Source organism: Lineus longissimus, chromosome 3 (assembly GCF_910592395.1).
Source record: "Lineus longissimus chromosome 3, tnLinLong1.2, whole genome shotgun sequence".
Classification (NCBI taxonomy): Eukaryota; Metazoa; Nemertea; class Pilidiophora; order Heteronemertea; family Lineidae; genus Lineus; species Lineus longissimus.
Window position 1 is genome coordinate 7,260,889 of NC_088310.1, and position 16,471 is coordinate 7,277,359.

Here is a 16,471-nt window from a genome sequence, read left to right on the forward strand (position 1 = left end):
TGCGCATGCTCAGAACAGTGCTAGGTTTACAGGGTGTTTCAACAATCATGCACTCTATAAAAATTTTGATATCACTGACTAGAACATCATTTTGAAAAATAAACATGAAGCTGTTCTTCAATTTAGAAACAGGAGGAATCCTGGAATGAGACGGTCTATAATTTGAGGTTGGTTACGAACTTTGCCCTGGGGGATGGTTCAAATTTCGGAATCTCAAGATTGCAGCGACCGAACGGGTTTTTTAAAATCGCGACCAGATCATCCTTCAACAGGATAGATTTCGTTAACTCGAGTAGTTATCTTGACTACTCTCAATTGTGACGTCTTTGGCTTAACAGCTGTCAATTTGGAACATGGTTGTGACCCTGTCTCTGTGTCCATCTGAAGACAATGTTTTTTACCACATTTTATCAGATAAACAAAGACCAATTCAATTGTGGACCTCTCTGACTTTGTCCTCCCATTTAGTTACAAACGCAAATATGTACAAATAATATTCTTTATTAGAGACAAAAGAAAAGTCTTGGACGGATGAAATGGATGAGAAATAAGTGTATGCACCAATTTTATGTAACTAACTTTACAAGCTGCATTCTATTGTTACAAATCACAATTCAATTAGATATAAAAATATAAGAATTTTTAAACAAACTTAACCAGGTTATCAGACTACAGTCACTTTCATAATGAAAGCACACACAAACATACATAACTTGCAAACATTAGATCAGTCAATATAACGGTGTCATTAACAAAATATGCAATTCAAAACTTTATCGGTTGTACCCGAATGGACGGAGTCTGCATGTGTGGAGGCTTCAGGAGTATCACAGATTACTTCAGGGACTACATCATGTGAGAAAATGGCAAAAGACAAAGAAATCTTGAGCCAAGTTCACAATGTAATGTTGTATAGTAATTGTAAAACCTTTCTTATGAGTAGCACTGTAATGTGTAATTCTTGGAATTAAGTGTGCGGGATTATTGGAATTGGGTTCAGTAATTGTAAAACCTTTCTTATGAGTAGCACTGTAATGTGTAATTCTTGGAATTAAGTGTGCGGGATTATTGGAATTGGGTTCAGATAAGAATTACACATTACAGTGCAACTCATAAGAAAGGTTTTACAATTACTATACAACAGTAAAAGCAGGTGGTGCCACTTCCACCAGACCATTTGGAGCAACAATCTATTTCCAAATTGAGTTGTTGAGAAATGAAGACAAGTCCATCGCACATGCCCGACTGGCATGGGAAAAACATGCCATGCCAAAGCTTCCAGTCAGTGACAGCATTTTTAAGGTTTTTAATGTCAGAACAATCATTGTCATCTTTCTCACATCCAGCACTTTGCCCTGAAGAATCCTTGCATCTCCTCATCATCGACCGATCGTCCGTTCACGCCAGCATAAACCTTCATCAGCATATCGTTCTTGAACTTGTCTTCGAGAATCTTGACATACTTTTCGAGGATCGCTGTAAAAATTGAGAAAAAGGGCTTGAATGGTCCAACTTTTATGATGTGAGAAGGATGAAAGAATTGAGTTAACTAAGATTTAAACCTATGTGGCTCAGTATCGCAGTGCCATAGAATAAAGATATGTGTCTTATTTGGTACACTTTCACAAATTCAGCCAGCATGCAAGCACCCCCTCCCCTACCCAGGTTGTGCTTCAACAGCTTTTGTGACCAGTCTCCTCTGGGGCGTCGTGATTAACAGTTGTGATCATCTCTACATGAGACAAATCTCACGTGGAGACCTCGTCCGAGACTTTGACTTCGGGGTTTAAGTTTGATCATTTAATGCAAATACCAAACACGACGATAAATTCAGGCCTACTTACGCAGTCCCATCACTCTCCCTAACGCAATCATATTCGCAGCTAATTTCGGATGATCATATTTTTCCGCCTTGAACGTCAGACGGACTATTTCTCCAAATATGTACGCATCGTCAAATGTTGGTTCGTCAGGAACAGGAAACTTGCAGTAGATGTCTACAGCTCCCATAGGGTCTGTTGCAGTCAGCATTTCGGCCACCTCAATGTACGCATCGTGGACCTGAAGGTAAAGAAGATGTCATTGATCACACTGCGTTATGACTGATCATTAATCACATTGATTTAACATTAATGTTTTTTCTCTCACCTCTGGTGCCATGGTGATGACCTCATTATAATATTTCTTTGATTCTTCCATATCGTTTGTGTTCTTAGCCAATGCCCTTGCCAGTCCCAGCCTGGCGTGATATGTCTTCCTGTTGATGGGTCCAGCTTTGGTTGGTGCTGCTGGGGCATCCGTGGCGGCTGGCTCAGCTGGTTTAGTCTCTGAAAGGAAGAGCATAAGGTAAAAATACGGGTAGGCCTACCCTAACTGAATATTAGAGTGAAATCGGATGACAGGGACAGCCATAACCAATAGCCTCGTAACTCCAGGATATACACTTTGCAGGCTCACTTTCGAGTCCATGATTGTAACATTGTCTCTTGAACCAGTGAAGAAGATACAACGCATTAGATATCTACTTAACACATTTTGACAAAGAGGGTCATCATCTTTATGTTGTGCACTTAAATGCAATGTCACCGTAAATTCTGCAATGGGACTTGAGAAAAAGTGATTCCACCTCTGAAGTCCGATAGGATAACTTTATAGCTTCGTTTCCTTACCTTCTACTTTTGCAACAGACGTGCACTTGTGAGTAGACGACGTACTAGAAGCCGATGAAGGTTTTTTAGCTGCAGACCCAGGTTTGGCTGCCGTAGTTGCACCTCTTGCTGCACCCCTAGCTGGTGCTTTAGCGAGTGCTCCCCTTGCTGGTGCTGGTTTGGCTGCAGCACCTCCTCTCACTGGTGCAGCTGAAAAATAGAGCAAATGATAATGTTAAACCTGAGGTAACATAAAAACACACTATCGAATTTAAAAGGCTGCACTAACAATGAAAGTTACTGAGGACAAATTTGCCTTTGTGAAGGAACATATTTCACGGGCACCTTAGCAAAGAGGGAGGGTATCAAGGCATTTGCTTCTGTCGCCTTCATAAATTTCAAGCCCTGCAATACTTGAAACTCCCCTGACCATAGCAAACAAAACATACCCTTAGCAGGAGCAGCTGCGGCTCCTCTCCCCCTTGCTGCTGGTGCCCCTCTTGCTGGAGCCCCTCTAGCACCCCCTCGGGGCGTAGCTCCACCCCTGGCAGGGGGTGCACCTCCTCTAGTTGGAGTGGCCTTCGCTGCAACAGCTTTTTGTTTCTCCTCTTCAGCTTTGACTCGATCCTGCCACCATTTTTGCTCTGAAATACCAAAGATACATTCATGAATATTTTGAACAGATAAAAGTTACCAGTTTGTTCCCAAAGTACCTCTTGCTGCAAAAAAATACTAAACCTGGTGAATAAATACGCATGAAGTATGCACCAATGGACCCAGTGACAGATCATTTTTCCGCGCATGTCACAAAGACAATTTGGTTATCCAAATAATTTGCGTCATGTTTGCACCAAATACATATTCAGAAGTCTATAGGTCGTTTACTCTGACTTGCTGAATTCAGGGATGTTGTATATTTTACCTTTGACTTCTGCAGGAGCATCCCCAGATGCCGGCTTGCCCTCCAACACGATGCTCGCTTTAAACGACTTCATTGCCTGTTCCCTAAGGTTCTCGGCCTCGTCGCCCTTGGTGTTCTCACACTGACTAAGCTGGGCGCATCCGAGAAGATAGAGGGAGTGACTGTTGCATGGGTTAGTCACGATCATTTTCTGACAAGTCTGAAAGCAGAAATAATGCTGCCATCAATTAAGAGAAGTCAAACTGAGGTACCGTCACATGTGATGACTCTGAACACTGGAGTAACTTTGAACACCCGGCCTCAGACGTTTCTCATCACAACAATTCTTTCTGGGAGGTGTTCAAAGTTACCCCATTGTTCAAAGTCACCCCATGTGACGATAGTGGAGTGTCTAGGCCAGGACAAGCTACATACTGTAGTCCTAACAGGGATGAGAGGAACATTTAAGCCTCAAGTCCCCACCAGAAACACCAGTCTTGACTAATGAATGTACCCATCTCATGCACTCTGACCTAGAAGTGAGAATTGAAGAATATGTCAAGAAATGGAATTCATGACTACTACAGAAATAGCTAGTCACGAGCAGTAAATTTTCACACATCTTTATTCTCCCAACATGACAGGTATTCTAAAACATTCACCTTTTCCTGAAGAGAAAGGAGCTCGGCATTTTGAGGTATGGTACATCTTTTCACCAGGGCAGACAACCGTTCACATCTTTGTTTTATAGCACCTTCGTTCCCTTTTGGATTGGCTGATAACTGTTCTAAGAGGAGAGTGTGAGCATCAAGGAGGACCCATTCCATTTGCTGGTAGCCATCACCGCGTGAGAGGGTGGGCAGGGCTTGGGATGAGAGTAATGCCGCCCTGAAAAACAGCAAGTTTTAATTTAGTCTCACTAAAAATCAGTCAAAAGCAAAATAAAATAGGAATATCCAACCGCCATGTCTCCTCCAAACATCCCTGTCTCCACCAACGTCGTAGGAACATCAGCCTCCATGCGACAACAGGGACATAGGAACAACTGACCACCAAGTCCAAGAGGAACAATCAAGTTGCATGTTTCAAATAAAGACATCCGACCTCTACAGGTTATTGAGATATGTACACCTACGTGTGGAATACATCCGATGGTGTCATGGCATCCTTAACGTCCGTATTTTTCTGCAGGAGTTTACCAAGCTGTAGTATGCCACGCAAGAAATGAACATTCTTGATCGACATCAGGTTATCGGCTGCAAGACTTGTTGCCGTTGTGCTGTAACGAAAGAAAAGCTTTCAAATGTAAAGATCATGCAACTATTTCATCCGAGAGCATTGCTATACAAGGTTCACCTTCTAACTATGACCACTCACTTGTAGTATAAACAATGTTAGATCAAGTCGCCCTCAAGGATATTTAGACACAGGAATTGCAAATGAGCTTGTCATATCATACCTCGTATCATCAGCTCTCAGTGCTTCCTCTGAACACTTGGCCAAAAGAAGTTCCATTCCCTCCTGCAAGTAGGCGATGGCTTCCTTGGCCCTTGTTCCAGGGCCTCCCTTCTTCAGAGCAAGAGCAAGTCCAAGATAAAACCTGAAAGTGAAAGATGACATCAATATATGAGAGAAGTCAACCATGTAGTACTTTTCTTCTAAACAGACCCGCATTCACAAGTAGAAAAAAACACCCATGACATTGTATGAAATAACTTGCCCTTTGCTTAAAGCAGTTAGGAAGTACAGGAATGAGAACCTCTCTTTTAAGGACACCAAAGGGACAGACAACTGCCGTACATATTAGGGAAGTATCTTGCTTACAGAGGTCAAATTGTTCATGACATGATTTTTTAGCATTTGTATGTGTTAGCCTCTATCGTATCCATCACGTCTTACAGCTTATGCTAATTATCTAGATGCTGTGTAGGTATGAGATTTATGCCACTTACGTTATTACATTTATCTAGAGCACGACATCACATACAAGTTGAGAGTACCTTGGTATCATTCTTACCTAGCCATTTGAAAATTTGCATTCCAGCTCAAAGCCGTTTCTAACCGTTTTACCGCCTCATCAAACTCGCCCTGAACAACCAAGAAACGGCCTACGTGGAAGCTGTATACTGCCTTTGCATCATCCAGAACCAGCGCATCGAGATACTTTAGGTAGGCTTGACCGAGTGGAGAGTCATCACTTGTGGCTTTCTGGGCAGCAGCACCTTCCTATGGAAATAAGAATGAGAAAGTGCAACAGACAAGTTCAGTAAAAAATAAACGAATGAACATCAACTCAATCTTAGCGGGTGTAAGGTCTATGCCAAGATCGTGCTCTTAGGAACAATAAAGGTGTCTCAAGTAGACCATATCCATACAATCTAACATCTCAAAAAGGACCCGATGGTTTGCCATCAGTCAGTCCTATAATTCCTCAGCCAATGGAGGGTTCAACTGCAATATATAACCAGTACATAGGCTTTTTAATAAAACATAAAAGACGCAATATGGCCAAGCCAAAGTTCACCAGCCCCATGTGTGGGTAAAATTCTCACTTACCTGTGAGGCTTGTTTAGCCTTCCACGCATATAGTTGCTGAACGTGATCAGCTCCGGGATTTTTCGTGTCCAACAAATGATGGAACTCCTCGTCAACTGCTTTCAACTTGAGGGCCAGGGGTGCATTCGGACCAACACCCCGCAGCTTACAAATTGCATCAACTTCTTCATCCTTCGAGCTCTCCTGAGCTGACATGTTCAGACCAGCTGCTTGATAAGATTCCTAGAGGAAAGGTTGGAGTAGATAGTAGAACTTCTCTATTAAGGGCACCCCTGGAACTGACGAATGCTGTCCGTAATAGAAAGGTGTTCTTATTACAAGTGGCTGCCCCACGCCTCGACACCCATGAAAGAAAAGGTCATAGGCTGGCTCACCATTTGATTGCTGTACAAAACTACCAAGATGGATATACTCTGTGAGAAACTTAGATACTTAGAAACTTAGGTAGACACAGCGTGACCTTAGTTGAAAAAAGAAAATGTCATATATCTCACCTCCTGTTTGAGTCCATATCTATCTTCAGCTATATATTTCTCTTCAAGGACCATGGCTAGGTTTAGATGGTGACGGGCCTCTTTGGGTTTGCTCTTTATTGCCACAGCATAACAATAGATGGCGTTAGTGAGCAGGTCAATAGGAGACTCACCTTCAGCATATCTTCTCGTTTGTCCTGGAATATCAGAATGAGTAGTCATTTAAAGGGGCTATCACATTGGGCAGCCAAAAACCATAGCCTGTTTCAGTTCTTTGATATACATGTACATTGATACATCTTTTATTTTTTTATACTTTTGAAGGCAAGCGAGAGTATTTGCTTATAGTGTATTCGAGGTATTAGATGTGAAACCAAATTCTTGCAAACTGAACGCCAATTCCAACTTTTGACATGTGGTACCTTACTAGTGGGTAGCACAAAGTTTGTCAGTGTCAGGACAGCGTCATTGTGCTGATTCAGCACAGTGCTAAAACAGAAGTGGTATGCACTCCCAGCTATATGTAGGTGTTCCAACTCTTGATGGCATCCCAAATCCTGATGAACTTTCAATTCAAAAGCTTTACCTACCAGGGGTAGGCAAAGATGCATAATATTTTTGTAAGAAATCTTCAGCAGCTTTTGTTAGCTTATCTGGGTCTGTTTCATCATAGATCTGGTGAAGTTGTTTTTCCCAAGCACGTATCTCCACAGTGTGCTTTGGTTTGTCAGCAGCATTTTGGAACTTCCCCTCCTGAAAAGAGAGAAAAATGGTTGACGCGTTCAAGTCAATACCAGAAGGGTACGTAAATTGGTCTTCCCTGAAATGCAAGTGAATGATAGCAAACAGATATGCACGAACAACTTGCCCTCATATCGGGCCATAGATGAACAGACAAACACTTTAAAAGCGACCAGTACTCAACAGATACATTGTAAAGGTCCAGTATGTTTCCTGAATGTTAGGCTGTTAACAGACTGCATTTATGATGGTCACATCAGTCACTAGGATCTTATCCTCAGGGCAGACAGCTTCTGAAACCTGAACTCAAATCAACTGTAGCTGTAGTTACACTGATCCTGGTGAAGTATCTTAGTCTTCTTTTATCAATTGAAACTAAAATTCATAAGAAGCAAGAGCGAGACTTACTTGAACTTTTGGCGTCTTATTGCATTTCTCTAAATGACCTCCAAGCTCGCCAAATTTAACTGCATCTGAAGAACCTACAGAAAAAACATTACACAACATTAATGTGTCATGTTTGACACTGTTGATGAATCATGGTACATGACTTTATTGCTATTGTGGTATTCTTCATCTGCTCACTAAAATATATTACCTCTGAATGGGTTCAACATCTTGTATTAGTAACAGAGGAATCAACAGTCATATGATTCATTGATTAGTGAAATATAACATACCTCCAAACACTAGAGGTACTGAAACAACAGCCTGTGACATCTTTTTCTCTAGCTCAAAATCCGGTATACGCCAATCACTGTCCAAGGGCATCTCATTCAAAGGGTCAACTTTTGACGTCTTGGTGAATTCATCGATGATAGGACCAGAGAAGGTGTGCTTTGGGTCGCTTCCTCTGATTGAGACGGGCCTGTAAAGTGCACTCAGAGACACTGGACACTCATAGGCAAGTGCCAGACATGGGTCGGAGAATTTCACATATCTCGGAACTTGTTTCTTAGTTGCTATGATGCTGTATGTCTGGAAAATTGTTTTCAGAAAATAAGAAATAATTTTTCAAAGTGAACTGTTGATGCATTATTGTCTGTCTAAAAGCAAAGTTTAAAGAAATCAATTTTTCAATAGCAGTGTAGCACTTTTCTGTGGACAAGGTCTTGCTCAAAGCGCTTCGTCATCCCCCAGTGTTACGGGGGTCAGGATGTTTAAGCACTTACGGAACCATCAAAATCAATTGTAAAACAAACCTCTTTATTAGATCGATCCACTGATGTGACTTCGACATTAATCTTTGAATCTCCAACATTAAGAGGCGAGGGATCGCCAGGTTTTGCTCCGTTCACTTTGATGTCACATTTCACATCTGGTGCAGTTGGTGTCACTATCAAACTGGTAGTGTTGGCAGCCAAAGAACCTTTTTGAATAAAAATAGACTTGATAGACGAATAAAAGACAGAACCCATTGTTTAAAGAGTCAGTGCAACATTTGCATCAAGAAACTAGGATCATTAAACAATCTATTGACGATGCGCAACACTGGAGTAGAGTGCCAAAGGATTACACCACCTACTATTTTTTTCAAAATATTCAGTCTTTATCTTGAAGTTGAATACAATCAATCACTCCTAAACTTACAAGTGTATGATGTGACATCTGAGCTGAAATCCGGCTCAAGTTTTCCGGAACTAATTTTCAATCCCGTCAGAGTAGCATCTTTAGCAGAGAGACGCTTCACCTTGATCAGGTAGGTTTTAGTTGTCTTTCCATCTTCAGCGGTTACCTCTAGTTTAACATCGGTTATTTTGCCCTCCTCAAATGAAAGGGTTCTGCTACCGCCACTGCCCTGCGAAATAAATGTGTTTGCTCTCATGAATCACCTTAAAATTTTAACTCGCTCACAAAAGTCTAAGTAGGCCTGTTGGAAAATGGTTTCATTGGCTTTTGACAATGATGGGATTGAGGAGTCGTGAGTGAGCCTCAAACCTATGGCTATGTTTTTGTACTGTACATAGCTAAGACCATCTGTGGCCCGATATAAGGTTAAAAAAGGCCGACAGCACTCAGTGCAGTCTCAGCAGACAACACAACCGGCTACGATCACAATTCAATTCAACATACAGTGACTTGACTGCAGTGTGAGTGTCTCTGAGCTGACGTGGCTGTCTGCTCTAGTCTATCGGGTATCCCCCCCCCCCCCCCAACTCTCAGCACTTTCTGACCGAGTTCTCCCCGACTGCCCCCGGCCGGCTTGCAGTCAGCAGTCGGTGTGCATCACATGTCAGTCAGTACCTCTGGTGTATGGCATGCCGCATGTATGCTTCTGTATAGCCCAATGCATTGCCAATCATCGACATTATGTCATGTGCAACTGCAAAGCTAGGGAAAGCGTGCTTAGCAACCCCAAAGAAAAGTGCTTCGAAACCTACTATAATAACACATGATGCGCCACTATCACGGGTCATGTAATCAATAGTAAGTTTTTCTATATTGCTAGCTAGAGTCACAGTGTAATCAATAATGCTCATTTTGAATACGGGCGATAATTTGCCCGGTTTGATGGTCAACTTTTCCAAATTGCAGTCGTCCATTTTGGCTGCGATTTGTTACATCCTCGATGTACACATCGAAGGATGTCGGAGTTCTTCTCGTAATACAAGTGACGTCACCATTAGATCATGAGTTCCTTACGCGGGAAATACGAATATCTCGGTTTTCAAAACATTAAATGAGTGCATTAAGTACTGATAGAATAAATACTAAATATATATCAGCTGATAGAGAACTTATATGTATAATTTTTCAGTTTATCTCATATGATTTATCTATCCTCATTTATTTGTTTCAAACTTTAGTCAAATGTTTGCGGTATAGGGCCTATCATGATTTCATGGACGCCATCGCGGGAAAAAGAAGAAATCTGAAAAGACAAGAATGACTTCTGTCTGTGAAGATGATCTGTTGGAAGAGTTGGAGATGTTTGGGGTGAATTCCCCTGATGCATCTGTCATAGAACAATGTAAGTAAAACCCAGATAATGCGTAAATCTTGTTTATTTCGGCGGTTGAGAGTTGGGCGGTCATCCGATAATTAGACCCATGTAAAATTACAACTATAAACCTGAAAATTAGATCTATTTTCGGACAACAAAAAGTCTTTTTATTTCAAGCTGTGTTACACAATTGATGGGGTAGATATATTCTAACTGCAGTGTTTTCTGTTTGAGCTAAAATTTACAATTAACGATTGGAAATAACGTTGTTTGATCGTATGCAACTATTAATTCATTGAACAGTCCAGTGGCGCTTCTTTCGTCAACCGATGACCTTTTTTTGGCCCATTAACGGGGTTTGTAAACTCGTTCCCCTGTTCTTTTTTCAGTGATAGACTTGTGTCGAGTTCACCACAAAGATGCAGCTGGTATCGTGGAAGAATGGGTGGCCTTTGCTCAGACGTCTGGTATAAACTTGACCACACTGACACCCGACATTGTCACCAACTTCGAAAGACAGGTAAAAGTTGCCAACTTCTGTGTCTTATTCCTTAGAGGGTGAATTAGTGATGCGGTAGAAAGCCAATGGTTTATAGTTATAAAAGTTGATATGAACATAAGACAGTATAGATATCTTACAGATATTGATATTACATTTTGAAACACGGCATTAGTGATACTGATAGTGATACATGTCGACTAACCGCTTGTGTGGAAAAAGATCTTTAACTTTTATTCTTGTATTGACAATTTTATTCATACTTTCTGCCAGTTGCAAAAGAAGAGCATGAAAGTCCCAAAGACGCCTAAAATGAAAAAGCCAGAGCAAGGGTCATTTTCTGCTAAAAAACAGAGAGATACTGGGTAGGTTCATATTTTTAAAGGGTGTTTGCTTTTGAATTCATTTCATGTATAAAGATTGATTTAATGATCCAAAAAAACATTGCTCTTATGCTGACCCAATAAGGTTTACTGTTGATCTGGACATGTTCAGCTGCGATGACAAATTGTGAATCCTGAAGTATTACTGTACAGTTTGGTCAGATACCACATTACATTGTACCAATCACACAAATTTTTCTCTCCTTTCAGAGTTGATGCTGACATAGTGGATGAATTGTTTGGTGCTTATTCTACTCCTGGTGCAAACATGGTCAAGGTAGGCTTTTTTTCTTACACTTTTCAGGAAATACATGTATGCTGGGACCCAGAAAATATTTCTGGCAGGTTTTATTTGCTTTGCCTACCTGGCTTTAACTGCAAAAACTTCTCATTATCTCCATCTGGCTGGTTTTATGCCACCTCTTCTTCAATATCTTAATTTATATTATCTTCATCTTCTCTCAAACAACAGATGCCCAAACGTCAGATCACACCTGAGGGCCCTCCAGCCCATAAGCGGATGACAACTCTCTCAAGGAGTCCTGTGGTCCCATTTTCTCCAGCAAGCTTCTCACCTGTAAGGTAAGCATTCCTCTTCTCAGCTATCTTCTCCTCATCATGTGAGTTGAAAGCAGGGGTGCAAACTTTGCTCTTTATTATTGGCTCTTCAGACAATTATTGGCAAGTTGATCAGGTACAGCAGTAGCCCAGTGGAAAAGAGTTGGTCTCATTATCAAGAGGTCGTGGGTTCAACTCCCGGCCGAGTCACAGCTTGGATCTCCTGCTGGTTGTGTTCAAGTGAGCACCTTTCCAGTTCATCCTTGAAAACCCAAATTGATTTCTGTGGAGACTCATTTTACCTTTGATTGCAGTTCCAGTAAATCCGAGAAATACAGTGTCAGGGCTAATATTGGAGAGATTGTGACAAAGTTTGGACCGGTTGATCGAGTTTCGTGGAAAGGGGATGGGACAAAGAAAGACATTGCCTTCAAGTTGGATGCAACAGCAAGTCTGACGAAAAAATACAAATATATGTTCCAGAAGTATAGTGACAAGGCTGATGGTTAGTGAATGAGGTTCTTGTGGCCAAAAAGAGCTAATTATATTACATTTAAGGATAATAAAGTTACAATTTTAGGCCCGGTTTCCACTTCTGAAAAGTGTTTATAGGTGCTCCCCACATGACAGCTTTTCATTGTTAAAAGTTTTCACTAGTTGTTTATCTAACATGACTTGCTGGGAACATTGACTTTCAGTTGTTTATTAAAGTTCATTTGAACTTCATTTCAGTGCTAAATGACATGATAGAGGACATGGGCCTCTACCTTCAAAAACATTATGAAATTGAGGAATATGCTCACGTTGCATTGCCAACGCAAGTAAGTTCTGACTTAATTACTGCTGCAAAGTGGTTGTGACCTTGGTCATGTCCCTTGAAAGAGGCGCAAGAATGTGGTTCCTCGTACCATGCCTGGACCTCCAAAACATACAAAGTGAGAACCATTTGGAGTTTGTGATATGCTTCTCCTTCATGACCGTAGATGATGTCCCCAAACTGATAACGCGAACTGGCGCTCAGTTAGAGTAGCACGTACATGTATCAAACAACTTTGACAAAACAGATTGGCATATGGCTCAAAGGAAAATGAAAATAAATGTTTGCATTTTGATTTCAGGAAGAAGTCACAGTAGTTGGCAGAATTGGCTGTGACAGTCTTGGGAAGCTGAATGCAAAGTCAGTCATTTTGGAGGGCTCGCGAGAGACGTCAGGCGGGCGGCACATACCGGTCGACCTCTCGGAAATCCAGCAGTTCTCGCTGTTTACAGGCCAGATTGTCGCAATGAGCGGTATCAATAGCACTGGAAATAAGTTCGTTGCAAAGAAAGTTTATGAGGTGGGTGGCCTAAATGTTTATTAATCATATTTTGTGGTGGTTCTTCTTTAGTATTTGATAGTTGAAAGAACTCTTCAGTCCTGAGATAGTCAAGGTGTGAAGTGAGACTTATTGTTATGTGACATCTGCTTTGCCCCTAACTAGGCATCAGAAGTTGTTGATGACGTCATACAACTTAATTTTCTTTTTTTTTCAGGGTATTCCCCCGCCTATGGCTGACCTTGGCCCGATAAGGGGTTCGCCCTTACAGTTCTTAATAGCATGTGGTCCATTCTCTACAATAGACAGCCTGTCCTATGAGCCCCTCGGTGACCTGATGACTGTGATTCAGAGGGAGAAACCTGATGTCTGTATATTTGTAAGTAAGGAAAAATAATGAGTTTTTGTATGGTGTTACTCCATGAAACTTGGCCCTTAGCGCTCCATCTCCAGTGGCACAAGGTCTTTTGAATAAGTGGTTAGCTGCGTTTTGAAAGAGTCAATGTTTTTGGTGATCTACATGTGCTTATGTAGCATGTAGTTTCACAACTGCGGCCCACAGGCACTTACAGTTGCAGCGCAATATTTTTTAAACAGCTACTCAAGTTGTTACAGCTACTTCAAGCCTTGAACTCTAATGGTTTGTCCCTCATCCGAATCAAACTTTATATTAATTAGACTATCTTTCTTTTTCAGTTAGGACCATTTGTAGACATCAAACAATTTGAAGACAACGAGTACCTCAAGCCAGAAAATGTAAGTTCCCAAATTTCCAATGCCACTCTCTGAATTTGTTCTTATTTCATGAGCATCTCGATATTTCAGTTTCTGGGCTATAACATATCATCTATCAAACCAAACTTTTTTCAGGATCTTACAGATATGACGTATGAGCAGCTGTTTCACCAACAGATATATCAGATAATTCAGGCGACAGAAAGCTTGCAGACGGAGTTGATATTCGTACCATCGAGTCGAGATGTTCACCACAATTACATCTACCCACAGCCACCATTCGACATAAAAGGCCTGAATGAAGAGGTAAATAAGTTAATTAACAGACAAATGCTGTCCTCAATTGAGAGGTGTCCTGTTTACAGAGTTCAATGAAAATGGAAATGACCAATTTTGGACCAGATGCAGTATCTTTAATAGAGAGGGTGTCTCTAATAGAGAGGTGACCGTTACTGGAGGTTTCACGGTACATGTAGAGCTGCTTATAATAACATTTTGATCATCTTTTTCAGAGAGTGCACTTCTTGTCAGACCCCTGCACGTTTTCCGTGAACAACATCAGTATTGGCCTGACATCAACGGATGCAATCATGCATGTTGGCGGAGAAGAAATATCATTTTAGTAAGTGGATTATGATCATAACTTACTAAGAGGGTTATAGTGTCGTAGGGCAAGATCTTTGGCGTTGACGAAAATATTTGTGTTTTGCAAACTGGTAATATTTTGCATGTACATGTAGGGGAAATGTTCTTTTCGAATCACAGGTGACCGATTTTATCCCGGTTGGAGTGTTCTAATTCAGGACAATTAGGTGAAAAAAACCTGACAACTATTTAAACATAAAAGTTAAATTTTAAAAAGTCAGCTCGCTCCCCTCTTTTCTTGCATCTCTGCAAAGCTTTTAGTAATAGGATAACATTTTTATTTTCAGCCCTCCAGGATCATCGGATCGCTTGGCAAGATTAGCAAAGCATTTTCTCTTACAACAAAGGCATGTGTCTGAAAATTTTTCATTTGTCTTCTGTTTGTTGCATGCCACTGCAGTTGGATGCCAATTGGGATTTTTTACATTTGGTCGTCAGCCGGTCAGACGAGTCAATTTCAAAATACTCATAATTTTTGCTTAGATGGGTTTTTTTGCTTGCCCTGGCTTGAGACCATACATGGCTCTGAGTCTCAATCAGAGGACTTGGCTATGGGAGTTACTTGCCCAAAGTAAAAAAGGATGTGTTGTTGTCAAGTCGGAATGCAAGTGCTGGCCGCCAAACCTCTATTTTCTGAACGTGGGTATTTTTGGGTCAGAAAACACCGAGAAGTGTACATGCATAATGATGACCTAAGACACAACTATTGTTTCGTTTCAGCTTCTATCCGCGATATCCACCAGAGGAATCCACCAACTTGGATCTCGACCAATTTGAGACGCACGCCAGAATCAATACCATACCCCACATTCTCATTCTGCCCTCCGACATGAGAGGGTTTGTCAAGGTGAGGGGGCTCATTATTTCTGGTGCATAAGTGTCAGCAACCAAGCTGGGTTTTTTAAGGGGAAAATGTTCATTACTCTAGTTTTAGTATGCATGTGTTCTGATTGCTCCAAATAATATATCAACGTCTCGTTTTTCAGGACGTCTGCAAGAGCTGCTGCATCAACCCAGGACGTCTGGCTAAGGGTTTGGTAGGGGGTACCTATGCCAGGGTTATCGTCCAACCAACTGATGACCCTCAGAACATCGTTGAGAAGATAGCTGCTCGGGTGATCAAAATATAAAAAGACACTGGAGAATGAAACCAATACGAAACAAGTTGACACGAGTCTGACTATAAACATAGCCACGAAGTAAATGTGCTTGTACTCTTGGAGCAATATGAAGAAAGCTAATGCCCCAGACTGCTTTTGATTACTCTCTGTATGACCAAGGAAGCTAAAATTATATCAAATATCACTGTATCGAAATTATACATTATTTGTACATGTAAATAAACAACTATGATATTTCTTTGTCTGTTTTATGTCCTTGTTTCTGAACAGCTGAGCTGCAACCGAATTGCTGGTCAACCCTTGGATATGCAAGTTGACAAAAATTTGTCTCCCAAAAAGCTGACTGTATAAATGTAATTCCAATGCCAATTTAAATGAGACAGAATCTGACCCAAGGAACAAACAATCTTTGTCTCATCTAACTCGACCCTGGGAAAGTGTAGCTCAGTCAACATTGGAAAGCAAAACACCTTGGAGGACACTCTGATTTTAAACTCCAATTGATGACGACTTGCAATATAATTGACAGACTATGTCATGTCCAAAGACAGTTTTAAGCCCAGTGAAGTCATTTGTCTTATCTGACTCGATCCCAGGAAGATTTTGCTCAATTAGCTTGGTCAGTGAAACATCCGGAACCCTGAATTTAAACTCCAAAAGATGAATACGTGTGGTTATATCGTAACATGATAGCTAACCATAGTATAATGTCCTTTATATAGGCCATGTCCTAACAGGACTCCTTTCTGCATGAAGCCCTCGATGATCTCTGGTAAAATATTGACAAACAGTGCTATAGTGTAATTGTTCAGGATAGACTGGAGGAGCGACTTTCATCACACTGACCCTCAGTACACCTGATCCAATCTTGTCTCCTCAATCCAATAAGAAGGGCTATCTTTGCAAATATTGGATTTGTGTCTGATCCCAGGGACAAAGTGTCCAACTATG

The 16,471-nt window shown here is 41.1% G+C and overlaps 2 protein-coding genes across 2 annotated transcripts; one reads left to right on the plus strand and one right to left on the minus strand.

The window, feature by feature from the left end:
- Positions 1–588: 588 nt before the first annotated feature.
- LOC135485620 (uncharacterized) lies at positions 589–9,928 on the minus strand. Its single transcript, XM_064767854.1, has 18 exons — positions 9,701–9,928; positions 8,910–9,117; positions 8,522–8,688; positions 8,000–8,297; positions 7,728–7,801; positions 7,169–7,331; positions 6,600–6,775; positions 6,106–6,327; positions 5,567–5,775; positions 5,009–5,149; positions 4,685–4,828; positions 4,212–4,437; positions 3,571–3,769; positions 3,098–3,292; positions 2,670–2,858; positions 2,149–2,327; positions 1,845–2,061; positions 589–1,476 (listed from the first exon to the last, which is right to left on the minus strand). Exons 1-18 carry the CDS (start codon positions 9,860–9,862, stop codon positions 1,337–1,339), a joined length of 3,309 nt encoding a protein of 1,102 aa, XP_064623924.1. The 5' UTR covers positions 9,863–9,928; the 3' UTR covers positions 589–1,336.
- A 227-nt stretch (positions 9,929–10,155) lies between these two features.
- LOC135484626 (DNA polymerase alpha subunit B-like) lies at positions 10,156–15,699 on the plus strand. The gene is made up of 15 exons (XM_064766259.1): positions 10,156–10,290; positions 10,653–10,783; positions 11,036–11,127; positions 11,356–11,422; positions 11,615–11,727; positions 12,018–12,208; positions 12,436–12,524; positions 12,822–13,040; positions 13,237–13,398; positions 13,716–13,775; positions 13,890–14,060; positions 14,267–14,376; positions 14,687–14,746; positions 15,120–15,246; positions 15,386–15,699. The coding sequence occupies exons 1-15, from the start codon at positions 10,206–10,208 to the stop codon at positions 15,527–15,529; spliced, it is 1,821 nt and encodes a 606-aa protein (XP_064622329.1). The 5' UTR covers positions 10,156–10,205; the 3' UTR covers positions 15,530–15,699.
- Positions 15,700–16,471: the final 772 nt, after the last annotated feature.